Below are 27,553 nucleotides of genomic sequence, written 5' to 3'. Positions count from 1 at the left end.
ATCCCCATTCCATAGCTGCTTTGTTGAGTAGAAAGAGACAGTGCTGAGTTACAAACAAAGGGAGTGTCCTTTATATTGGACCTGCCAACTGGAATTAAATGGTTGGAAAACAAAATCCGCAAAACACAATATTTTGTCATTTTTATTATACACAGACTCAATCCCTCCCTAAACAGCTTCAAAACCGGTCAGAATGAACTCCTTCCAAAAGAGGCTGGCATCAGATTTACAAAGTTTCCGCACCCTGTAATCGGAGCAAGTGGGAGATCAGAAATCCAGGAGATGGAACACGCTTACCTCATCTCATTCCCTTATGGGAGTTGGGTTGGTGCAGGGGGCTACTTGGACAAGAACGAGGATAAATTAACAGAGGAATGTCTAACAGCAGGAGAGTACGAGAATAAAAAAACTCCCCATAGAGTTGAGTTGTGAGCCCACAGCCATCTCTAACGTTCAACATATCCATCGATGCATCTACAACCCCCTATCCAACAGATCTGATTATTCGTCCCTATATTTGTTTCCAACTTACTTTATAGGATTTTAAACACATGCTTCCCCTACTCCAGTTCAGAACATTCTGTATTTTCCTATTCATTGGTTTATGAAAATTCATCTGGGGTCGAGGGTCAAATTTAAAGCCCACAATACACCAGCTCAGTCACAGGGCATCAGTGTGTCCCACTAGTCCCCCAGCACAGGCCTGGAGGAAGCAGCTGTGGGAGATTCAATCATAGAAAACACACAACTTCAAGGGACATAGGATTCCAAGGGAGGCATCCTCCGTAAGTGCCCCAATAACTGACCTGGACTGGACTAACTGGAGTTAGATGCGCACAGCAGGTAATGCACAGAGCGAAGGAAGGAGTGTGAGTGAATGAGAGATGGGGGGAGGGGGGGGGGGGGGGTGGGGGAGGGAGGGAGGAGAAGAGAAGAGAGAGAGAGCGAGCGCATGTACAAAGAGAGTGCGGACATGTTCTCACACTGATCCACAAGGTTCAGATAGAGACCACTGGGCTGATGTATCAGAGAAGCACTACCCCTACACCAACAGGAGTTCAGGTTTAGGTTAAAAACACCAAAGCAGGTGTTTGTTTTGAGTGAGTGTACAATGAACCGCTTGTATTCATCCTTAGCCTTGCTGCACCATGGGTAAAATTGGAATCTAGCGTTGGCAGGACATGGTGACTATCACTGTGTCCCATCTTCCTCTTCGTCATCCTCATCGTCCTCCTCATCATCCTCTTCGGAGCTGAAGGTCCCATCGGGGAGGCTATAGACACGAATCACTTGCTGCAGAGAAGGACAGAGACAGAAAGGCAGGTTCAGCAACTAACAGGCACCAGGTGAAGCAAAGGAAATGTCACCCAGTGATAAGAGCAGCACCCCCTGGGGCGGGGGACCAATGTGAACAGCCCCTCTCCCCTGCACATGTCACCAACACACACAGGAGGAGCTGCTCCAATTATTTTACAGCCTATAGGCAATAATAATTCACCCCTTTCCCAGCCCTCTGCCACCCCGTCAGAATCTCTGCACGTTGGCTGTTATCCTTCAAAAGGATTAATCACCTACCCATGTCCCCTTCCCAAACAAACAATGGTTAGGAACATGGGACTGGGATATCATAGCAATCACAGAAACATGGCTCAGGGATGGGAAGGACTGGCAGCTGAATGTTCCAGGATACAAATGCTACAGGAAGGATAGAAAGGGAGGCAAAAGAGGAGGGGGAGCAGCATTTTTGATAAGGAATAGCATTACAGCTGTGCTGAGGGAGGGTATTCCTGGAAATACATCCAGGGAAGTTATTTGGGTGGAACTGAGAAATAAGAAAGGGATGATCACCTTATTGGGATTGTATTATAGACCCCCACCAATAGTCAGAAGGAAATTGAGAATCAAATTTGTAAGGAGACCTCAGTTATCTGTAAGAATAAATAGGGTGGTTATGGTAGGGGATTTTAACTTTCCAAACATCGACTGGGACTGCCATAGTGTTAAGGGTTTAGATGGAGAGGAATTTGTTAAGTGTGTACAAGACAATTTTCTGATTCAGTATGTGGATGTACCTACTAGAGAAGGTGCAAACCTTGACCTACATTTGGGAAATAAGGCAGGGCAGGTGACTGAGGTGTCAGTGGGGGAGCGCTTTGGGGTCAGCGACCATAATTCTATTCGTTTTAAAATAGTGATGGAAAAGGATAGACCAGATCTAAAAGTTGAAGGTCTAAATTGGATAAAGGCCAATTTTGATGGTATTAGGCAAGAACTTTCAAAAGCTGATTGGAGGCAGATGTTCACATGTAAAGGGACGGCTGGAAAATGGGAAGCCTTCAGAAATCAGATAGCAAAAATCCAGAGAAAGTATATTCCTGTCAGGGTGAAAGGGAAGGCTGGTAGGTATAGGGAATGCTGGATGACTAAAGAAATTGAGGGTTTGGTTAAGAAAAAGAAGGAAGCATATGTCAGGTAGAGACAGCATAGGTCGAGTGAATCCTAAGAAGAGTATAAAGGAAGTAGGAGTATACTTAAGAGGGAAATCAGGAGGGCAAAACGGGGACATGAGATAGCTTTGGCAAACAGAATTAAGGAGAATTCAAAGGGTTTTTACAAATATATTAAGGACAAAAGGGTAACTAGGGAGAGAATGGGGCCCCTCAAAGATCAGCAAGGCCACCTTTGTGTGGAGCCACAGAAAATGGGGGAGATACTAAATGAATATTTTGCATCAGTATTTACTATGAGAAGGATATAGAAGATATAGACTGCAGGGAAATAGATGGTGACATCTTGCAAAATGCAAGATGCAAGAGGAGGAAGTGCTGGATGTCTTGAAATGGGTAAAGATGGATAAATCCCCAGGACCTGATCAGGTGTACCCGAGAACTCTGTGGGAAGCTAGAGAAGTGATTGTTGGGCCTCTTACTGAGATATTTGTATCATCGATAGTCACAGGTGAGGTGCTGGAAGACTGGAAGTTGGCAAACGTGGTGCCACTGTTTAAGAAGGGTGGTAAGGACAAGCCAGGGAACTATAGACCGGTGAGCCTGACCTCAGTGGTGGGCAAGTTGTTGGAGGGAATCCTGAGGGACAGGATGTACATGCATTTGGAAAGGCAAGGACTGATTCGGGATAGTCAACTTGGGTTTGTGATTGGGAAATCATGTCTCACAAACTTGATAGAGTTTTTTGAGGAAGTAACAAAGAGGATTGATGAGGGCAGAGCGGTAGATGTGATCTATATGGACTTCAGTAAGGCGTTCGATGAGGTTCCCCATGATAAGCAAGGTTAGATCTTACAGAATACAGGGAGAACTAGCCATTTGGATACAGAACTGAGGGTGGTGGTGGAGGGCTGTTTTTCAGACTGGAGGCCTGTGACCAGTGGAGTGCCACAAGGATTGGTGCTGGGTCCTCCACTTCTAGTCATTTACATAAATTTAGATGCGATCATAAGAGGTACAGTTAGTAAGTTTGCAGATGACACCAAAATCGGTGGTGTAGTGGACAGTGAAGAGGGTTACCTCAGATTACAACAGGATCTTGACCAGATGGGCCAATGGGCTGAGAAGTGGCAGGTGGAGTTGAATTCAGATAAATGCAAGGTGCTGCATTTTGGGAAAGCAAATCTTAGCAGGACTTACACACTTAATGGTAAGGTCCTAGGGAGTGTTGCTGAACAAAGAGACCTGAGGGTGCAGTTCATAGCTCCTTGAAAGTGGAGTCACAGGTAGATAGGATAGTGAAGAAGGTGTTTGGTATGCTTTCTTTTATTAGTATTGAGTACAGGAGTTGGGAGGTCATGTTGCGGCTGTACAGGACATTGGTTAGGCCACTGTTGGAATATTGTGTGCAATTCTGGTCTCCTTCCTATCGGAAAGATGTTGCGAAACTTGAAAAGATTTACAAGGATGTTGCCAGGGTTGGAGGATCTGAGCTACAGGGATAGGCTGAACAGTCTGGGCTGTTTTCCCTAGAGCATCGGAGGCTGAGGGGTGACCTTTTAGAGGTTTACAAAATTATGAGGGGCATGGATAGGGTAAATAGACAAAGTCTTTTCCCTGGGGTCGGGGAGTCCAGAACTAGAGGGCATAGATTTAGGGTGAGAGTGGAAAGATATAAAAGAGACCTAAGGGGCAACTTTGTCACACAGAGGGTGGTACGTGTATGGAATGAGCTGTCAGAGGATGTGGTGGAGGCTGGGTCAATTGCAACATTTAAGAGGCATTTAGATGGTTATACGAATAGTAAGGGTTTGGAGGGATATGGGCCGGGTGCTGGCAGGTGGGACTAGATTGAGTTGGGATATCTGGTCGGCATGGATGGGTTGGACCGGAGGGTCTGTTTCAATGCTGTACATCTCTATGACTCGTAACTGCCCTGGACTGCTGCTGAATTCCCAGCTCAGTCTGCACAGTGATGTCAGTTTGTCGGAGGAGCTGCGTTGAATGATAACCAACAGCACACCACTCCATCCCCACCCCCCCCCACCCCCCCAAATCCAATCACCTCCTGCATGGAGTTTCCGACTGAAATGTAGCAGCACGCTCTCTGCCCCACCTTAATGAGAACATTCCAAAGCTGCAGCCCCTCCCACCGGAAAATGCATTTTCCCAAAATGCACGAGAATACTGTTCAGCCAAACACTGAATAATGCACAGGGCAGCTCTCAGCCTTTATTCTCTTCACCCACTGGTTCTCCTCAAACAAGCCTCTGCATCATGCGGACCGTGGCTCTGAGTGGGAGTCACTCTCCTACCTGCCCCCTAACACCAGCAGCAGCTCCTCCCCCACCCTCAGGACACACACTGGCACAGTACCCAGAGCTCACCTTGTTAGGATCTTTCAGGATGAGATATTTCCCTTCATCCAGTTTCATGCAGATGTCAATGACACAGCGGAGGATACCCCAAGCGTTCTCCATGCTCAGGTTAATCTGACTGGCAAACTCGTTGGGTTTGAACTGCTGGGTGCCCAGGATCACGTGGCGAGATGAGTCCTTGATGTGGAATCGGGACACATACCTGTAGACAGAGAGAAAGGGACAGAGATTAGTCTCAATGGCTAACGATCCTCCCTTTCACTGTCAGACATCTCTCTATGTTCAGTTCCAAAGCCTGGACCCCTTACCCGAGTTTGAGATATTCCGACCCAGCCAGCAACGCACAGCAGGTCCACCGAGCCAACTTGTAGCTGTTATTCTTTAACTCTGTGGCAAGAACAGCTCCCCTCTGAGAGTCCAGCTTCTGACGCCAGTCCACACCATTACAGTACTGCAGAGGAACAGGAATTCAGTCTCTGACAGAAAGCCACAAACACGACCTCATTGTTAACAGGAACATCAACAGATCCTTAAAGAACAGGGTCAGACACTGAACACCGAAAGGAGCCAACGGCTGCGGGCAGCTCAGTCACCTGTGAAACCCCACCTCTGCCCACTCCCAGACCCCCCAAGTCAACACCACCACACCCCCCACCCAATCCCAGACCCCCCCAAGTCAACACCACCACACCCCCCACCCTCCACCCACTCCCAGACCCCCCAAGTCAACAGCACCACACCCCCACCCTCCGCCCACTCCCAGACCCCCCCAAGTCAACACCACCACACCCCCCCACCCTCCGCCCACTCCCAGACCCCCCCCCAAGTCAACATCCCCACCCTCCGCCCACTCCCAGACCCCCCCCAAGTCAACATCCCCACCCTCCGCCCACTCCCAGACCCCCCCCCCAAGTCAACACCACCCCCCCCCCCCCCAAGTCAACACCACTCCCCCCACCCCCCCCACCACACAAACTGTCGTCAATACCAGCAAGCTCCTGGTTCCCAAACTATCAAAGGGACAATGACAGGGACCCTCCACCAACGCTGACACACTCCCTCCTCCAGCCAAATGCTGACACACTCCTTACTCCTCCTCCTCCTCCCCTGCCCCCACAGCATGTAAACGCTGACACACTCCAGGGCCAGCAGCTGTTGTTCTGATCGATACTGTGCAGCAGATAAGGAGCCCCCGATAGCTGGCTCTAACGAGTGACGTGCAGTCGCTCAGCCCGTACCCGTGAGTCCCATTCATTCAGCGTCTTGATGTTGATGAAAGAGACCTCGCCGTTAGCACCCGTCATGACCCCATCGTGTTCACATCGCACAATCAAATCAATGTCTTCGCCCAGCCTCCACCTCCGATACCTGCAGGAGGCAAATCAGAGGGAAATGTCTGAGGGAGGGAGCTCGTGACACTACCACATCAGCATTAGAGAATTAAAGCAGCTCAGGGTACACTGATGTCACTGGAGAAATGATCCAGGAAGCAAGTGGTCAAATCTCACCAATGTAACTGAAGTTTATGATTGAAACTGGGCTGTTAAAGGTGGGTACAATGGAAGTATCTCTGAACTGTCAGAGTGTCTTTTGTGAAGCTCTAGGTAAAGGAACCAGCCCTCCTTACACGGTCCGAGCTCATTTTGATGGGGGTTACACACCAACCCAGTTGACTCCTAACTGCCCTCAGAACCAGCCAGAGATATGTCACTAAGCTCTTGTCCACGCAGCAGCTTCACCACCATCTCCTCAGGGGGACAGGAGAGCGGGCAGTAAATGCCAGTGGTGTCTGCGTCCCAAAACACCACGTGAAAATGTCGTGAATTTACAGGGGAGTACAAGCAGAGGGTGGTGGAAACCGGCCAGTGAACAGCTTGGCAGCTACTCATTCCATGTCTCGACCAGGCTATGGTGCTGTTTGCACACAGGACATCACTGCTCTGTGCGGTGCACCAGTTTCTCATTAACTGCTGGGACACAGGTTCTGTCAGCTCACATTGTGTTAAGCCACTTGCCTGAGCCAGCCTGCATATGACTACTCATCGCAAGATTTAGATCCAGTGCCTCACACCTCAGAAGACAGCGAGTGAACCCTCATCCTCACCTGTATCCCACTGAAGCCACCTCGTTTTTGTCTACGTCGTCTTCCACAAAAGGGTTTGGATTCGGGAACTTGTACTTCTCTACGCCCTAAGGCAGAGAGGGAGAGACCGAGACTGTGAACAGCAGCTGACATTACTGGAGAAAAACACTCCTGTCCAAGGGACAGTACACTGACCAGCTACAGCAAGCAGTCCTCTTATCATCGGACATGACCAAAAGGATCTCTATTCCACGTAATAACCCGTTCCCCACCTTCCCAAAGTCAGGCAAGGCTTTAGTGGTCAAGAATTAAACAGGAGACTCTATGTAATCCCCACAGAACTCTTGAGAAACAATAAACACCAGTGTTCCTGACATCGTCAGCCTTGTGTCTGTCAGAACACCCCAAAACACTTTCCATCTAACTATAGTGACCTTCACATGTTATAGCACAGGCAAAACAGACACCCAATCAGCAATACTGAGCTTCGAGAGAATTAAATGGGATCGCAGTGCACAATCACTTATTCCTGCCATATACAAAAAAAATTGATTGGTAACATCTGATAAAGAAACAAAAGTAAATATTCAGCTTCTCTGCCGCACACTGTCGAACCGTTTCTGTCCCTCAGTGACAGTGTAACACATTGTGGTCAATCAGCCTGCTCTCCCCATTCACTGGCATCTTGGCTGAACTCTGACCTCTGCCCTCATCGAAATACCCACTTTTGACCCATATCCCTCCTAAATGTTTCAGTAAAATTACGGTCAAGCTCAGATTTAAAATTAACAACTGACCCAGCGTCGATGGTCATATGTGGAAGAGGATACTGATCTCTCACCACCTTTTCAGTAAAGAAAGATTTCCTCATTCCACTCAAAGTCAGGCTAGTTTTTATACTGCGTTTCTATTTGTTCACAGAAAGTGGGGGTTGCTGGCTGGGGCAGCATTTATTGCCCCGAGGGCACTGAACAAATCTCAGGGTCTGGAGTCACATGTGGGCCAGACCAGGTAAGGGCGGCAGATTTCCTTCCCTAGTGAACCAGGTGGGCTTTTATGTCAATCCACAGTGGGACATGGTCAGGATCAGAACAAGTCTTTACTCCAGACTTTATTTAAACTTCTCCATCTGCCAAGAAGTGATGTGAAGCCTGGTTCCCAGAACACTGGCCTGGTGTTCTGTACTGTCAGTCCAGGAACATTACCCCGACAGCACCTCTCCACAAGACCTAAACTCAGCAACCAGCAGAGACAGAGACAGTCTCCCTGTATCTCTCATTTCCGTTCCTCTTCACATCTCGGATTCAATACGCCCCGTTCCCTCAAACGTGTGATTCTCACCATTCTCCACGCTGCCATATCGCAGTATATTTCTTAGGCTCAAAAGCAAAAACGGTCTGTTGTCGGTAGCTGCAGAGCTGCTATTGAACTGAATACAGTATTCTGACCGAGGCCTAGTCAGGGAATCGGAATCTTCAGCATCTGTTAAGCTGCAGTTTACAATATCAACTGAGCAGTCACTTACATCGTTTGATGTCCCCTTCCTCACCATCTTCAGGCATTGCTGAGAGAAGTTGTGGTTGATGTAAGTGGCCTCCATGGCCAGATTACGGGGAGAATTGAAAGAATTCCCTTCATCTTGAGGCGGCTCGTTGGCAGTTTCACTGACTGTCAGGAGGTCTGTATGTTATAAAAAGACAGCAAAGAGTAACCAGTAGCCACCGGGACTGGCAACCAGAGCCGACCAGCAGTCGGACATTCAAAATAAAGATGTGCATGAGACAGGGTGACGAGGAGGTGAAGGTAACGTCACTGGGCTAATAAACCAGAGCCCAAGGCCAATGTTTTGGGGCCAGGGGTTCAAATCCCACCGTGGAATACTGAAATTCAAATTCAAAAAAATCTGGATTAAAAAAGGGGATCTAACAGTGACCGTGTGATCACAGGCAATTGTTGTGAAAACACAGCTGGTCCTTTAGGGAAGGAAATCTGCCATCCTTCCCTGACCTGGCCGACACGTGACTCCAGACGCACGGCAACGTGGTTGTCCCAATTGCCCACTGGGTAATTACAGGCAGGCAATAAATGGCCATGATGTCATGTCAGGAACAAATAAAACAAGAAGGATTTGTAAATGTTGGGAGGGGAGTGGGGGAACACTGCCCACTGTGATGCTGTGCCTGGCTGCTCCCTCCTTACCAAAGTCGGAGTGGTCACGTTTATCGAAGAAGAGTTTGGATCCAACCCGCTGCACGATGATGTCCCATGAGTAGACCGACCTGGTGCAGCACATCAGAGTGGCCAAGATGGCATCGGTGGCAAACACATTGCCCTGAGACTTGGCCAGCTGTAAACAAGTAAAAAAACCAAATCAGTGGCTCATTGTAAATACCCGACAGACCAGTGAAATACTCGGTGTTCAACAAAACCGGAATAATCAACCACCTTACACTCCACTTCGAGACACTGGGTTATGTTGGGATAAAACACCATTAAAGGATTGGACTGGCAAATTAGGAACAGCTCTGTGACAAGAACACTCAAACATAAGGACCTTGCAGCACAATCACTCAGCACCTCCTTCAGCTATAGGGGGAGGCTGAATAGGCTGCAGCTGTTGTCCCTGGAGGCATCTGGATAGGTTTAGAGGGGTATGGGCCAAGTGCTGGCAAATGGCATGAGATTAGGCTGGGATATCTGGGGCAGGGACGTGTTGGACCAAACTGCCCGTTTCCTTGCTGTCCATCTCGATGATCTAAGTTCATAGAACATAGAAAAATACCGCGCAGTACAGGCCCTTCGGCCCTCGATGTTGCGCCGACTGAAGCCTACCTAACCCACACTAGCCCAATAACCTCCATATGCTTATCCAATGCCCGTTTAAATGACCATAAAGAGGGAGAGTCCACCACTGCTACTGGCAGGGCATTCCATGAACTCTCAACCCACTGAGTAAAGAATCTACCCCTAACATCTGTCCTATACCAACCCCCCCTTAATTTAAAGCCGTGTCCCCTAATAACAGCTGACTCCATTAGCGGAAAAAGGTTCTCACTGTCAACCCTATCTAAACCCCTAATCATCTTGTACACCTCCATCAAATCTCCCCTAAACCTTCTTTTCTCCAATGAGAACAGCCCCAAGTGCCTCAGCCTTTCCTCATACGATCTTCCTACCATGCCAGGCAACATCCTGGTAAACCTCCTCTGCACCCGTTCCAGTGCCTCCACATCCTTCCTATAGTATGGCGACTAAAACTGCACACAATACTCCAGATGAGGCCGCACCAGAGTCTTATACAACTGCAACATGACCTCAGGACTCCGGAACTCAATTCCTCTACCAATAAAGCCCAGTACGCCATATGCCTTCTTCACAGCACTATTTACCTGGGTGGCAACTTTCAGAGATCTGTGTACATGGACACCAAGATCCCTCTGCTCATCCACACTACCAAGTATCCGACCATTAGCCCAGTAATCCATCTTCTTGTTACTCCTACCAAAGTGAATGACTTCACACTTAGCTACATTGAACTCCATTTGCCACCTTTCTGCCCAGCTCTGCAACTTATCTACATCCCGCTGTAACCTGCCACATCCTTCTTTGCTGTCAACAACTCCACCGACTTTCGTATCATCCGCAAACTTGCTCACCCAGCCTTCAAGCCCCTCCTCCAGGTCATTTATAAAAATGACAAACAGCAACGGTCCCAAAACAGATCCTTGTGGAACACCGCTAGTAACTGCACTCCAAGATGAACCTTTACCATCAACTACTACCCTCTGTCTCCTTCCAGCCAGCCAATTCCTAATCCAAACCTCTAATGCACCCTCAATGCCATACCTCCGTAGTTTTTGCATTAGTCTACCATGGGGTACCTTATCGAACGCCTTGCTAAAATCCATATACACCACAGCTACTGATTTACCCTCGTCCACTTCCTTGGTCACCTTCTCAAAAAACTCAATAAGGTTTGTGAGGCACGACCTGCCCTTCACAAAACTATGCTGACTATCCTTGATCACATTATTCCTATCCAGATGTTCATAAATCCGATCCCTTACAATTCTCTCTAAGACTTTGCCCACAACAGAAGTGAGACTCACTGGCCGATAGTTACTAGGGCTATCCCTACTCCCCTTCTTGAACAAGGGGACCACATTCGCTATCCTCCAGTCTTCTGGCACTATTCCCGTTGACAATGACGACATAAAAATCAAGACCAATGGCTCCGCTATCTCCTCCCTAGCTTCCCAGAGGATCCTAGGATAAATGCCATCAGGCCCAGGGGACTTATCTATTTTCACCCTTTCCAGTATTCCCGGACCTCTTCCCTACATACCTCAAAGCCATCCATTCTAATCACTTGTGACTCAATATTCACATCAGCAACATGCCCTGTTCCTGAGTGAATACTGACGAAAAGTATTGATTTAGTGTCTCTCCAATCTCCTCCGCCTCCACGCACAACTTCCCACTACTATCCTTGACTGGACCGATACCTACCCTAGTCATCCTTTTATTCCTGACATACCTATAGAAACTGGAAGTTTTTGCTGCAAACGTTTCGTTCCCTGGCTAGGGAACATCATCAGTGATGATGAACAGCACTGATGATGTTCCCTAGCCAGGGAACGAAACGTTTGCAGCAAAAACTTCCAGCTTGGCGAGCAGAACCACAACAACGGATACCCGAGCTACAAATCTTCAATCAGATTTTATACCTATAGAAAGCCTTTGGGTTTTCCCTAATCCTACCAACTAAGGACTTTTCATGTCCCCTTCTCGCTGCTCTTAGCTCTCTCTTTAGATCCCTCCTGGCTACTTTATAACTCTCAATCGCCCCAACTGAACCTTCACGCCTCATCTTTACATAGGCCGCCCTCTTCCCTTTTACAAGGGATTCCAATTCCTTATTAAACCACGGCTCCCTCACAAGACCCTTTACTCCCTGCCTGACTGGTACATACTTATCAAGGACACCCAATAGCTGCTCCTTGAACAAGCTCCACATATCGATTGTGCCCTTCCCTTGAAGCCTATTTTTCCAATCCACGCATCCTAAGTCATGCCTCACCGCATCATAATTTCCCTGCCCCCAGCTATAACACTTGCCCTGCAGTGCACACTTATCCCTCTCCATCACTAGAGTAAAAGTCACCGAGTTGTGGTCACTGTCCCCGAAGTGCTCACCTACCTCCAAGTCTAACACCTGGCCTGGTTCATTACCTAGAACCAAATCCAGTATAGCCTCACCTCTTGTTGGCCTGTCTACATATTGTGTCAGGAAACCCTCCTGCACACATTGGACAAACACCGACCCATCTAACGAACTCGAGCTATAGCTTTCCCAGTCAATGTCTGGGAAGTTAAAGTCCCCCATAACAACCACCCTGCTACTTTCACTCTTCTCCTGAATCATCCTCGCAATACTTTCCTCTACGTCTCTCGGACTATTAGGAGGCCTGTAGAAAACTCCTAACAGGGTGACCTCACCTTTCCTATTTCTAACCTCAGCCCAAACTACCTCAGATGGCAAGTCTTCCTCCATCGTCCTTTCCACCGCTGTAATACTATCCTTGACAAGCAATGCCACACCTCCCCCTCTTTTACCCCCATCTCTGACCCTGCTAAAACATTTAAACCCTGGAACCTGCAACAGCCATTCCTGTCCCTGTTCTACCCACATCTCTGTAATGGCCACAACATCGAAGTCCCAGGTACCAACCCATGCTGCAAGTTCACCTACCTTATTTCTTATACTTCTCGCATTGAAGTATACACACTTCAAGCCACCTTCCTGTTTACAGGCACCCTCCTTCGAGATCGATGCCTTGTTCCTAACCTCCCTACACTCAAGGTCCTGTACCCTAAAGCTACAGTCCAGGTTCCCATGCCCCTGCAGAGTTAGTTTAAATCCCCCCCAAAGGGCACTAGCAAACCTCCCCCCAAGGATGCTGGTGCCCCTCAGGTTCAGTTCATCACTTTCGAGCAATTTTTAAACTGGGGATGCACATTGAGTGAAAAGTCTTAGTTGATGAGAAGGATTTGCAGTTTTAATTCATTAATAAACGACAGCAGGGAGTCACCTGGCTCCAGTATAAAATGCTGTCAATGAAACGTGACTCAGTAGCACCTTCCAATCCCATGTCCTTTACCATCAGAAGGATGAGGGCAGCAGACACATGGGAACCCCACCCCATGTAAATTCCCCATCAAGCCCCTCACCATCCTGACTTGGAGGTATATCGCTGTTCCTTCCGTGTCACGGGGTCCTCCCTATGGACATTGTGGGTCTACCTACAGCACATGGGCTGCAGTCTGTGCATTAAAAAGGAAGCTCACCACCACCGTCTCAAGGGATATCAAGGATGGACAATAAATACTGGCCCAGCCCGTGATGCCCACACCCCACAAAGGTGAAAAAATATAAATGCTGGGCCTAGACTCAAAAGGTGACTGATGGGAAACTGGCCATCATCTCCAAACCCGCTGGGTACAAACTCACTCCCTCCAGCTTGTCTTCAGCCCTGGCTAACAGCTCCACGAATCTTTTTGTCCCTCCTCCACTCTCGGAGCCCTCTCTGACCACACCCAAACAGGAGCTCACCTTCCGGATGACGGGATCGTCGGTGGTGGTGACAGTGTGGAAAATCCTCTTGATGCTTCGCAGCGGTTTCTCGTTGCGGGTGGTGATTCGGTCAAAGGCCTTGTCATAGTACTCCAGTGTACCGCAGCACTCTCTGTAGGGAGCAGGAGCAGACAACACTGAGACAACAACCAGGTCCCCCACCTCCGAGGCACTGACTGACCGGGAAACATCCGTCACACATTGGGGAGAACCACATTACTCTTCAAAATGGGGCAGGGGGCAGAGGGCTTGCTTTAATATCTTGGCTGAAAAGACAAAGTAGCACTCCTGCAGTACTGCGCAGAAGAGTAAGAGATTGACAACTCAACCTGCAGCAGGGACAAAATGGGGAGTCTTGAGAACTGAGTGGCTGAGCCAGAGAAATGTGTTCCAGAGAAAATACAGTCGGTTCTGCTGTAACACATTTCCTCAAAACGAATTGGCTTTAACAAGATTGAAGACCATTATTTGTAGAACATAAACTCTCCTTACCTGCATTGGTTATAATGTGATTCCGACCTCATTAGTTTCAAGGGCACTGCTGTTGCGCGATTTTTTAAAGCAAGATCACACGGGAACTGAACTATCGCTTTATATCAGAACTGATTGGACTGCACCAGGAGTCAGGGCATGAGCTGCAATGGTAAAGGAACCAGCCTGTCTCCATGGAGCCAGGGAGAGGATGGAGGGACACGGAGAGGGGCAGGGAAAGACACGCTATCAGTTTAGATATACTCACATGTCACTGGGTTCCGCCACTTCCATGTACCTCATCTTCATCAACCGAGGGAAATCCATCTCTTCCTTCACCTCCCAGTCACTGCGCACTTCAACAGAGGAATCTCTTGGCTTCAGCTGGAAACAGCGAGTAGGGAATGTGTCAGCAACCACAGACAGTTACCAATGTGTTACTCACCCATGGCTACCAACTTTAAAACAGGGCTGATAACAACAAAAGAAAACATCTTCCAAAGTAGTTCATCAGGAATTTATCCCCTGTACTGACAAAATGTCCCAGAATGAACAGTAATTATATTGCCCCGTTAAGATAATCTTCCTGTGAGGCATCTTAGACTATCAGACAACAATTAAATATTCAAATCAACACAATGTCAAATCAGGAGAGCTGCCTGAGCGCAGAGGAAGGACAGACTCTCTCTCAAAAAGCAAAACACAGAAGCCTGCAGGTATCCAGAAGGAGCCATCAGCTATTTCAGGCCTTTGGAAAAACTATCCAATTATTCCCACTGCCCTATTCTTCCACACAGTCCTGTCACACTCTCTGCTCTCTATTAACACCATCTCCCCCTAATCCCAATCCCCGCACCTCTGTCTCCAATATCTCTCTCTTTTAAAGCTATTCTTGACCCCAGTCCATTACCCTGAGCCAATTATAGACTTTTACAGCACAGGTGGTCATCAGGTAATACTAATGCATCTGTGCCAGAAAGGACCTGGCATCAGTTGCCCCAGCTTGTCAGTGTGACTGAGCACTGGGCAGAGGACATGTGAACATGCGTGTGCACCCCCTCCCCCACATCCCCCACCCCACCCAACAACGAAGTGAGTTACAGACCTTGTGCTAACCACCCTCTGACAATCGCTGTACTTTGCTGACACACACCGGGACAGTGTTAGTGAAGTTTAAACATTCTGACCTGGTTTTTCTGGTCCCATTTCTGTCGCACGCCAAACTGCTTCTGAAATTTCTTCTGCAGCCGCAGACGGTCCCTGGAACAAAAGCAGGAAATGCAACTTATCGAGATGGTTGGGAGGACACCCCACGTCACGTGGTCTTGGCCGGAGGAGCTGGCCCGACCGGACCGGACCCGAGCCGGCCGGTGGATTTCGGGCTCGGGTGGAGGCAGCACCAACAGGTTTTACAGATTTTTGCCAACATTCCCCAAGGGAATGTGGGGGGTTATGGCTAAAGCTTGCACCTATTTTTGATTGCCCTTGAACCGAGAGGTTTATTCAGTTATCTCAGGGCAGTTCTGTGTCAATGACATCACCATTGGTCTGGAGTCACCTATCTAGAGATAAAAGATCTGCAGATGCTGGAATCCAAAGTAGACAAACGGGAGGCTGGAAGAAGACATCTAGGCAGGCAGCATCAGGACAAGAAGTAGTCAAGGTTTCGGGTAGAGACCCTTCTCTCTCCTCCTCTCCCTTCCCCCCCCGCCTCTCCTGATGCTATCTGGACTTGCCGTGTTCTTCCAGCCTCTTCTTTGTCTACTTTGGAGTCATACATCGGTCAGACTACATAAGGATAGGAGATTTCTTTCGTTATAAGGACATTAGTGAACTGGATGGGTTATGACCACAGTCAGTGATACTTGTTAATAATCTCTCAGATTTAGTCGCTGCATTTGAATACCACCAGGTTTACTTTCAACCAATGCTTCCTGACGTGACCCACAGGCCTGGAGATTATTAGTTCAATGACGTAACTGCAAAACCACCAATTTCACATGCACAAAGCAACAGACAAGTCTATAACAAAGCAAAAGCATCCCAGAGACACAGAGAGAGAGAGACAGACAGAGGCAGAGAGAGAGAGAGACAGACAGACAGAGGCAAAGAGAGAGAGAGAGAGAGAGAGGCAGGCAGAGAGAGAGAGAGAGAGAGAGAGAGAGAGAGAGAGGCAGGCAGAGGCAGAGAGAGAGAGAGACAGACAGAGGCAGAGAGAGAGAGGGGCAGGCAGAGGTAGAGAGAGAGAGAGAGAGAGAGAGAGGCAGAGGCAGAGAGTGGCTGTCTCTCTCTGTGTCTCCCTCTGACAGGGAGAGGCAGCATCTTGTCAAAGGGAGAGCAGGACAGAGAGTTGAACAAACAGTGAGTGGAATGGTTCCCTCACCTCTCCTTTTGCTTGGCGCTTTTCGGAAGTGTCTGCATGTTAAACTGCAGCAGCTGGCGCCGGTCCTTCTCACGTCGCATGTTTCTCTGCTGCAAAATGGAAAGCAATGTTAAACTTCACTGAGCGAGCAGCAGCATCTGCATTCTTTCAAAACAAAAACAAAAAGAGCCACTCTTACTTAATAAAAACCTGTTCGGAGAAAGGGCCACTCAACCCAAAACATTATCTGTGGAGAGAAACCAGAGTTATCGCCAGAGCTGCTGAGGCTTTCCAGCAACTTCTGTGTTAGCCATTTTACTGACACCATTTCTAACACTCCTGCAAACTGCAGACACCGGGACAGGGACAGATTAACTGTGGAACTTCCCTGGAGCCCTCATAAAACAGGTAGGCAAGAGTTGTTGAATGGGTCTCCCTGCTCAGTGATCCCACAGAAAGCGCCCCCACCCCCATGACTTTGTTATAAACCTGGAGGACACACCGTAATCTGGACAGTCTGACCAAAGACTGTATGAACACTAACCACAACCAGGTATGTCAGCGATAACACAAAACATCACCGGTATGGCCAGTTCCATCTCAAACACCTCCAGCTGGAGTGAAAGATCAAGGTGCTGAAATGGTTACTGTCTATGGTCACTGCTAGACTTTCTCAACACTTTCTGTATTTTTGTCTGCAAGGCTTGGATCTGCTCAGAGAAGACACTGGACCATGTAGCTGGTCTCCCCAAGGCTTCATCCTTGTCTGCACATAAAACATGCTGAAAACGTGTTGCTGGTTAAAGCACAGCAGGTCAGGCAGCATCTCAGGAATAGGAAATTCGATGTTTCGGGCATAAGCCCTTCATCAGGAATGGCTTATGCCCGAAACGTCGAATTTCCTATTCCTTGGATGCTGCCTGACCTGCTGTGCTTTAACCAGCAACACATTTTCAGCTCTGATCTCCAGCATCTGCAGACCTCATTTTTTACCCTTGCACATAAAACATCCAGAACAATCCCCCCAGCCCGCTACGTGCACGCAGACCCCTGGCAGATACCTGAGCAAAGCGCATCCTGTTCCTCTGGTATGCAGTCTTCTGGGTGCGGGCCGTGTCGACCAACTGGAAGCTGCTCTCATCCTCCTCGTGGAAGTAGGCGTACTGACTGCCCCCACCAAACTGGGAGGAGTACTTATCTGTGGGAGGGAAGCACAGACACATCACGTCACCAGATCCAGAGAAGCTGCAAGATGTTCACAGACATGAGAATGAATATGAATTCTTGTAGCACCTTTCACCAGGTGGTCTCCAAGCACTTCACTCTCATCTAAACACAGTGCACAGTGTAGTGTTATGGACTGGGCCGCACCACTCAAACCACTCTGAAGCCAGCAGCCCAGACTGTAACTTTCACTATTTGTTTGGGAAAGTGTACAGTGAAAATTACCCCAAGTTTTAAAACTGACAAAAATTTATTCATAAAATTGTGGAACGAAACACAAATAATTCAATACAGAATACCCACAGAACTCAGTCTATCCAAACTGGACTTAATTATGCTGTTCCAAAAATACACAACAAACCCCTCAAACACAGTAAAACTAAAACAGAGGCTTACAGGTCGAAGATAGAAGGGCAGAAGGAGAGCGCGAAGTTCCAGTCTCAACTGACTGACTTCAGCAGCCTGTCTTCACACAGACCCTGCTGCTGAACTGAACAGCTCGCGAGCTGGCCATGCCCCCTCTCCTCCCCCCACCTCCCTCCACTCTCCACCCCCCGCCCCTCCTCCCTCCCCCACCCCCCTCGACTATCCAGGTTACTTCTCAAACAGAAAAGCTTTGGCCTGAAGACTCATTTGCTTACGTATAAACAAAAAACCTTTCAGTAAACCCTTTCGTCTCTGTACCACTTAAGCCGACTCGGAGCCTGGGCGGTTTTACAACCTCTCTGCAAAACTAATCAGGGACTCGGTAACTTTGAAAGAAGGAACAGCTTTTAGAGAATAAAAGGACCAGTTTTGGGACAGTCGTCACTGTCACAATACAGGAAACACAGCGGCCAATTTGAGCACAGCAAGCTCCCACAAAACAGCAATCTGAAGATAGGATAGTGAAGGCGGCGTTTGGTATACTTTCCTTTATTGGTCAGAGTACTGAGTACAGGAGTTGGGAGGTCATGTTGCAGCTGTACAGGACATTGGTTAGGCCACTGTTGGAATATTGCGTGCAATTCTGGTCTCCTTCCTATCGGAAAGATGTTGTGAAACTTGAAAGGGTTCAGAAAAGATTTACAAGGATGTTGCCAGGGTTGGAGGGTTTGAACTATGGGAGAGACTGACAGGCTGGGGCTGTTTTCCCTGGAGCGTTGGAGGCTGAGGGGTGACCTTATAGAGGTTTACAAAATTATGAGGGGCATGGATAGGGTAAATAGACAAGGTCTTCTCCAGGGTGGAGGAGTCCAGAACTAGAGGGCATAGGTTTAGGGTGAGAGGGGAAAGATATAAAAGGGGCCTAAGGAGCAACTTTGTCACGCAGAGGGTGGTACGTGTATGGAATGAGCTGCCAGAGGATGTGGTGGAGGCTGGTACACAGAACATAGAAAAATACAGCACAGTACAGGCCCTTCGGCCCTCGATGTTGCGCCGACCCAAGCCCACCTAACCTACACTAGCCCACTATCCTCCATATGCCTATCCAATGCCCGTTTAAATGACCATAAAGAGGGAGAGTCCACCACTGTTACTGGCAGGGCATTCCATGAACTCACAACCCGCTGAGTAAAGAATCTACCCCTAACATCTGTCCTATACCAACCTCCCCTTAATTTAAAGCTGTGTCCCCTCGTAATATCTGACTCCATATGTGGAAGAAGGTTCTCATGGTCAACCCTATCTAAACCCCTAATCATCTTGTACACCTCTATCAAGTCACCCCTAAACCTTCTTTTCTCCAATGAAAACAACCCCAAATTGCAATTGCAACATTTAAGAGGCATTTGGATGGGTATATGAATAGGAAGGGTTTGGAGGGATATGGGCCGGGTGCTGGCAGGTGGGACTAGATTGGGTTGGGATATCTGGTCAGCATGGACAGGTTGGACCAAAGTCTATGACTCTATGATGATAACTGACCATTAATTTTAGTGACGCTGATCAAGGGATCAAGATTGATCAGGAATCACAGTGTGATGGCTCACGCACACAGATAACGTCTGGCACCTGAATACAGCATGCACACACTGCAACATTTATCCATTCCTTTCTGGTGAAAAATATGAAAACTGGCTCAACCACAGGTAACAATGAAACGAAAAATAGTGTTCAAACAAACAGGAAGGCGTATAAAGTTTATGAAAAGGCCGAGCCCGGGTAGCAGTTTTGAATTCAACAAAAAAGGCCCAAGAGACTGATTAAAAGGAGGACAGGTTAAGCATGAACACGGATCGTTCAGACTCTCTCTGATAATGTAAAACAACAAACGGTTAGTAAAAAGATTCCTTACAGTCTGAAACGGGAATTAATAATAGAAAACACAGAAGTGGGAGAGCCATTAAACAACAACTGTAGCTCTGTATTCAGAAAAGGAGAAACTAATAACTTGCCAGAAATGAAACAAAGAACCCTGTGGTGGCTGGAAATCTGCAACAGGAACAAACTGCTGGAAAAACTCAGCAAGTCTGACAATGTCTGTGGAGAGAGAAAAACAGATGCTCGGGAAGCCAAGGTCTATTGGGAAGAAGGAATTGAAAGAAATTGTCGGTACTTAATTTTGAAAAGGTAAGAGAGTTATAATGAAAGGGAACTAAGAGCTGATCCATCCCTGAGGTCTGAGAATCTAATGAACTGAAGTAGCCTTGGAGATGGTAGATATGACAAATGGATACGTGTGAAGTTAGCCTCTCAGAGTCATACAGCAAGGAAACAGACCCTTCAGGCCAACTGGCTCAAGCCGACTATAACCCCAAACAGAACCAGTCCCACAGGTTATCCATCTCGGTGGGAAAAACAAAACTGCAGAGTTAGTTAAACAGAGAGACTGGGAAATGTTAAGGTACAAAGGGACTGGAGTGTCATATCACAACAATCCCTGAAAGCAGGTGCAGCAAGACATCAGCATTAATAATATTTGGTCTTCAGTGCAGAAGGTTTGAGTGCAGGAGCATGGGTGCTCCTATAACTGTAATAGGTATGTATTAGACCACACCTGACATATTACGTGCAGTTTTAGTCTCTTACCCAAGGAACGATATACTGGCTCATAGGGAAAATTCAGCAAAGGTTCACCAAACTAATTCCTGGGATAACAGGCTGGTCGTATGGGTAGAGCTTGGGTTGACTGGGCCCATATTCACTGAGGTTTAAAAGAATGAGAGGGGATCTCATTGAAACTTATAAAGTTTTGACAGGGCTGGCCAGACTGAATCCTGTGACTATCTGGCACCTGGCTATGGATGCGGTGGTCTAGCTCTCAGGATACAGAGCAGCTCAGTTACACAGTGATGAGGAGAGGTGAACTTGTGAAATTTGATCCCACAGGAAACTCTAGAGACCAAGTCTCCAAATAAATTCAAAACACAATTGACAGATTTCTGCCATTAAACATGTCACGGTGTACTGGGAGAGAGTAGCAGCAGGATTTGGAGATAGGCGATCTGGCTTGATGGGCCAAATGGCCTACTCTTGATCCTATTTTCTACTTTTCTATACAGACAGCCTCTCCCTCGGGCTGACCAAAACACACAAGCAGGGAACTCCCCAATGCAAGCGGGCTAGCACACCCACCGACAGAAACTGACAGAACAAACGCACACTGGGCAGAGACACTACAGTGAGCAGGTCAGTCAGGCAAATGGGGGTGGGGGGACTGAAAACACAGCCTGGATTCCTGCTCCAGGAACAAACTCCTACACAAAAAGGATGCAGGGTAAAGTCAGAACACCAGTCAGGTTCTGCCATGATGCTCTCCACAGCTCGAACAGCATCACCCATCAAGCACACTGCTACTTACTGGTATACCGCTTATCCTGGTACGTGGCTCCCGTCCAATCAGCAACCTAAAAATATAAATTGTTGCACATGCTTAGAGGAAGTAGAGTAAGCTCCAAGTGTAAGCTACAACCAGGCACACACACGTTTTACACATTCACGGAGAAGTGAGGCTGGCTGAACATATTTAAACATTCGAACACCTTGATCAGGGAAACACACAAAGCCCTGGTGTTCATCCACGAGTGGGGCATCCAACTGCTCTACACTCTTCACAAAACACACCCCATCACAGTCCACCTCACACTCAGCAGCTACGTCCACACCCCCATGGCAATTCCACCATCCCTTCCATGCCCAGGCTGCCCATAGGCAAGGACACACAGAATGTGCTAGTTGGTGCTGCCTTTGTCAACACTGGCAGTGCTCGCCTCTTTAAGGCTGCGAAGCTGAGGGCTGGGCAGGGAGTAAGACACTGATCTCCACCTTCGCTCTCTGTTCACTTGGCCCAGACCTCAGGGAGGAGTCTCACCTTTCCCAGCCGGTCCCCCTTACTGAATGGCTGGTATGGCATGTCCTTGAACTGTTCTGGGACTGCACACGGTCCCCATCCAAACGGATTATCCTGGATCACAGGGGTCAGGAATCGGGCCATCTTCCACCAAAAGCTGCAAAGAGAACCCCAAACAATAAATAAAAACATTTGAGGGGGGAGAGAGCTGTGGGAGCTGCAGCAGCTCACCACCACATTATAGAGTTACACAGCATGGCCCTTCAGCCCATTTTCCAGTTGTGATGGTTCCCGTCCTTGGCACTCTTTCAGGCAGTGAGCTCCAGATACCCATCATCCTCTTGGTGAAAACATTTTTCCCTAAATCACCTCTCAACATTGTGCTCCTTCCTTGGTCACTGTGCCCCTGATTATTGACCCCATCAATGCCCTTTATAAGTTTGTACATCTCAGTCAGAATCCCCCTCAGTCTTCTGTCCTTAAAGGGAGACAGCCCTAGTCCCTTTAGTATCTCTCCCTCACTGAGCCACTCGAGCCCAGGCAGAATCCGGGGGAATCCCCTCTGCACACCTGCTCACACAGCCATACCCTTCCTCTCCTGGTGACCAGAATTGCACACAGCGCTCCAGCTGTGGCCTAACTCATGTCAGACACAGATTCATCATAACCTCCAATGGCTTGACTAACAAAAGCAAATATCCCAATATGCCCTGTTAACCACTTCATTCAGGCAGTGAGTTCCAGTTCAAGGATCTGTGGATACATACACCGAGGTACCTCTGATCCTCAGCACTTCTTAGGGTCTCACATTTTTCACGTACTCTGTTGGCTTGTTAGTCTTCCCAAAGGACATTACCTCACACCTTTAAGGATTAAATCTGATTTGCCATTGTTCAGCCCAACTGACCAGCCCGTCTTCACCTATCTCTGTCTCTACAAAGATCGCTACTTTAGCCCCTAAAGGGCCCCACTGTTTTCCAGGTTATCTGAATATTTACACAATACATTCGGACAGTCCTTTATTTAATCATCCTGCGTCTTTTTCACACTCCCTCTTCGCTTCCCTAATTTCTTTTTAAATATCCCTCTGCACTTTCTATTCTGCTCTAGGGCTTCTGATGTTTTGAGCCCTTTGTATCTATCATTATTCCTTTTTCGCCCTCATCTACTCCTACATACTCCTCGATAACCAGGATTCTCTGGTTCTCACCTTTTCAGGAACGTGTTGGTCCTGCACTCCTTTTTGAGAGGATTTCCATTGTTCCAATGTAGATTTTCCTACAAGTTGATGCTCCCATTCCACTTTGGCCAGATACTGTCCTTTCATGTTAAAATCAGCCTCCCTCCAAATCAGTACCTTTATTCCTGGTTCATCTTTATCCTCTTCACCTTGTTGTTGTTTTACTGAATTGAGCTCACTATCACTGAAATTGTCTCCCAGTGACACTTTCCTGAAGAAGGGCTTATGCCCAAAACGTCGACTCTCCTGCTCCTTGGATGCTGCCTGACATGCTGTGCTTTTCTAGCAACACATTTTCATCCCAGTGACACTTGCCCGGCTTTATCCCCTACTCCATCCCTCTCGTTAGACACAATGCACATAATGACTTCAAAAAAAGCTTTCCTGGATAGATATATTAAACATTGCGTCCTCTCCAAGACATTCATACTTCATCTATCCGAGTTAAAACTGAGAAAGTTGACCATCCCTATTGCAATTACTTGATTATTTTTTATGTTTCTCTGAAATCTCCGTACGTATTAGGTTTTCTATCTCCCCCTGACGTTGCAAGTCTAGGACCTAGCTAGGAATGGGCAATGAGCTCAGTGTGACTCAGTGACACCCATGTTTAGATTAGATTACTTACAGTGTGGAAACAGGCCCTTCGGCCCAACAAGTCCACACCGACCCGCAACTCACCCATACCCCTACATTTACCCCTTACCTAACACTACGGGCAATTTAGCATGGCCAATTCACCTGACCCGCACATCTTTGTGACTGTGGGAGGAAACCGGAGCACCCGGAGGAAACCCACGCAGACACGGGGAGAATGTGCAAACTCCACACAGTCAGTTGCCTGAGTCGGGAATTGAACCCGGGTCCCTGGCGCTGTGAGGCAGCAGTGCTAACCCACCGTGCCACCGTGTCCTGAGTGATTACACGGTGGGGGTTGGTCACTCTCCCAAGCGCAGTGTGCCGATTCTGACCAGAGTCACTCCAATGTTCCACATCGAGTTGGGGCTCAATGGGGAAGACTCTCACCTGAAGGACGTGGGTTCAGGCCCCGGTCCAGACCCACCGGGCGTTTCGGGTTGGGGGGGGAAGGGGGTGAGGGTGGCTGGGCCGTGGGAGATGCTGACCCTGCTCACCGCCCCCCGGGGGGGGGGGGGGGGTCTCTCAGGGTGAGGGAGGGTCAGTGAGCCCCAGGGTCACCACCTGAGAGCAGGGACGGGGGAGTCCACCTGTGCCCGGGTCCAGCAGCCCCTGGGTAAAGGGGGGGGTCAGGGGGTGAGGGGGGGGGGGGGGTCTTCATGACCCTCACACTGACACCAACAAACACCAGGACAATCTGTAAACAGCAATCCGAGCTGTTCCAGCACCGAGACCGCTCAGGGCGCTAGACAAATGCAGCTCACCAATCCCAGGCGCAGCACCGAGATGTTGCCCGCCCCGGGCGCTACACAAACGCAGGATGCGCCCCCCCCGGGCGCTACACAAACGCAGGATGCGCCCCCCCCCGGGCGCTACACAAACGCAGGATGCGCCCCCCCCGGGCGCTACACAAACGCAGGATGCGCCCCCCCCCGGGCGCTACACAAACGCAGGGTGAGGTCCAGGCCCGAGGCCTCAGGCCCACGCCGGTATTTTCCTGGCTCTTTCCCCCCCCCCCCGGGCGGTCCATTCCCGGTTTGCCCGAGTCTCCGCTCCCCCCGGGCCCCGGCCCCGCCCTTTTACCCGAATCTCCGGCTCCGCCGCCGCCGATGGAACCGGATTCCAGAAGCTTCGGGCAACCCCCAGCAAGAGCGGCCGCCACACTGCCGCAAACTGTCGTAAACCGGGACCGCCACACTGCCGCAAACTGTCGCAAACCGGGACCGCCACACTGCCGTAAAGCACCCAACCCGGGACAGACACTGCCGTAAACCGGCCGTCACACCACCGTAAACTGTAATGACGGTACCGTCGCAAACCGCCGTAAAACAGAGCCATCACGCAGCCGTAGTCAGTGGAAGTTGGTGCCACGTAAATGTCACCTTTCCCGCTCAGACTCAGAAATATAACATTTCAACAGCTGCTGGGGGCCCAATAATCAGTGAAAACGGAGAAATAAACTCAGCGGGGACCCGCTGGCACACTACCGTAAAGGAGTTTCGGGTCATGCCACGACAATGTCGTGAATGTTGCCGTCAGATTAAATCAATCTTTGACACCAACCTGTAGATGGGCCGAGGGCCGGGGGCCGGGGCCCGGGGCCCGGGGCCGTGTTTCCCTCCGCGGCCTCTGGTTCAGGTTAATCCAAACGGGACACAGGTTTGATGGAAATCGGGAATCGGGCGCCGCGGGTTGAATCCACTTGACGGCAGCGATCCCCGGAAACAAGGAGCCGATGGGTGGCGGCAAGATGGTCCACACCGCCACCGAGCTCCGGCCTCCCCCGACGGAGCCACCATGAGGAGATGATGGGAACAGCAGCGCAGTCCCTGCCCCAGGGTCAGAGCTGGAGCCAGTGGAGAGAATGTGGACCACTGCCAGAGATGGTCAGGGTCAGGGTCAGGAGCAGGGACAGGGTCAGGGTCAGAGACAGGGACAGAGTCAGGGACAGGGACAGGGTCAGGGTCAGGGACAGGGACAGGGACAGGGACAGGGTCAGGGTCAGGGTCAGGGTCAGGGACAGGGTCAGAGACAGGGACAGAGTCAGAGACAGGGACAGAGTCAGGGACAGGGACAGGGACAGAGTCAGGGACAGGGACAGGGACAGGGTCAGGGTCAGGGACAGGGACAGGGACAGGGACAGAGTCAGGGACAGGGACAGGGACAGGGTCAGGGTCAGGGTCAGGGACAGGGTCAGGGTCAGGGCCAGGGCCAGGGCCAGGGCCAGGGCCAGGGTCAGAGACAGGGACAGGGACAGGGACAGGGACAGGGACAGAGTCAGGGACAGGGCCAGGGCCAGGGCGGGGGGTGACCTTGTAGAGGTTTATAAAATCATGAGGGGCCATGGATAGGGTAAATATACAAGACCTTTCCCCACCCCACCCCCCCCCCGGGTAAGGGGGTTCCTGAACTAGTGGCATATTTTTAGGAGAGAGGATAAAGATATCAAAAGGACATGAGGGGGGCAACTTTTTTCAACAGAGAGACTGGTTCTCGTGTGGAATGCACTGCCAGGGGGAGTGGTGGATGTGGGTACAGTTACAACATTTATAAGACATTTAGGTAAATGCACAAATAGGAACTGTTTGGAGGGATATGGGCCAAGCGCAGGAAGGTGGGACAAGTTTAGTTTGTGAATACGGTCAGCACTGACTGGTTGCACATTATATAAATGACAAAAAAAGCAGTGGACCCAGCACTGATCCCTGTTGCCCTCTCGTGCCAGTGTCCAGCACAGAAACAGGCCATTCAGCCCTAATGCTCTGTGCTGGGGTTCATGATCTACAAAAGATTAAATTAGATTAGATACCCTACTGTTTGGAAACAGGCCCTTCGGCCCAACATGTCCACACCGACCTTCTGAAGAGCAACCCATTCCCCTACCCTATATTTACTCCTGACTAATGCACCTAACACTATGGGCAATTTAGCACGGCCAATTCACTTGGCTTGCTCATCTTTAAATTGTGGGAGGAAACTGGAGCACCCGTAGGAAACCCACACAGACACAGGGAAAATGTGCAAACTCCACACAGACAGTCGCCCACAGTTGGAATCGAACCCAGGTCCCTGGCCCCTCTCTCAACCCTCTTGCCTCTATCTCAAGCAGGCATCTGGTGGGGAAAGCCCAGAGCGGTGTAGGTCAAGCCCAGCATGGCCAGAAGGTGATGGACTGTGGTGTTGAACTATTAACTGGAAATCTTTGTTCTTTCACAATTTAGTAAGGACTGTAATGTTCAACATTTTAACTTTTATTTCTTTATTTTTCTGCTTTATACCAAAATTGTGGACCTAGGTACCTCAGTACCTAAGATGGCATCTGCAGTTAATTGTAACAAAGTCAGTCAAGTGGACCTCATAGAATATGAGTTCCCTGATTGTGGCTGTTAATCTGGTCCAAACAGGGAGCCCTGGCTGACAGAAATATACCAGAGAGTGACATCCAGAAAACGTTGGTCGATTTCTTCTGGGACAAAAAGATGCACTGGGTTGCTGCGCAGGTTCTGAGTCTCCCTATTGAGGAGGGCGGTCAGTCGCTGCTGTGTGTCCACACCCAGGTCGCGACCTTCCACCTTCAGACCTTGCAGCGATACCTTTACGTCGAGTCTCCTCCTAGGTGGTGCGCCCTGGCGACGTATTTTTTCCGCCAGGTGCGTAACCTCAACTACGACACGCAGCTCCTGTTCGTCGACCGTGACGGTTTGGAGGTTGCCCTCAAGGTGCTGCCTGTCTTTTACCAGGACCTGATCACTGTCTGGAACATGGTCGAATCACGTCGCGCCTACCCTCCGGCAGGAGTAGCGGC

The 27,553-nt window shown here is 49.2% G+C and overlaps 1 protein-coding gene across 2 annotated transcripts; it reads right to left on the bottom strand.

Moving 5' to 3' along the window:
* Positions 1-126: 126 nt before the first annotated feature.
* Positions 127-25,439, bottom strand: eif3d (eukaryotic translation initiation factor 3, subunit D). Of its 2 annotated transcripts, none has more exons than XM_060849443.1 (15): positions 25,312-25,439; positions 21,894-22,029; positions 21,384-21,429; positions 17,437-17,573; positions 16,397-16,485; positions 15,201-15,273; positions 14,282-14,397; positions 13,522-13,654; positions 9,108-9,255; positions 8,434-8,588; positions 6,930-7,015; positions 6,064-6,193; positions 5,134-5,276; positions 4,835-5,027; positions 127-1,293 (listed from the first exon to the last, which is right to left on the bottom strand). In XM_060849443.1, exons 2-15 carry the CDS (start codon positions 22,014-22,016, stop codon positions 1,192-1,194), a joined length of 1,674 nt encoding a protein of 557 aa, XP_060705426.1. In that variant the 5' UTR covers positions 22,017-22,029; positions 25,312-25,439; the 3' UTR covers positions 127-1,191. The 2 variants fall into 2 exon arrangements, with proteins under 2 accessions (XP_060705426.1, XP_060705424.1); XM_060849441.1 differs by lacking the exon at positions 25,312-25,439 and adding an exon at positions 24,832-24,940.
* Between the last annotated feature and the right edge of the window lie 2,114 nt (positions 25,440-27,553).

This window comes from Hemiscyllium ocellatum, chromosome 33, assembly GCF_020745735.1.
Source record: "Hemiscyllium ocellatum isolate sHemOce1 chromosome 33, sHemOce1.pat.X.cur, whole genome shotgun sequence".
Lineage (NCBI taxonomy): Eukaryota > Metazoa > Chordata > Chondrichthyes > Orectolobiformes > Hemiscylliidae > Hemiscyllium > Hemiscyllium ocellatum.
This window is presented reverse-complemented; position numbering and strand designations above follow the sequence as displayed.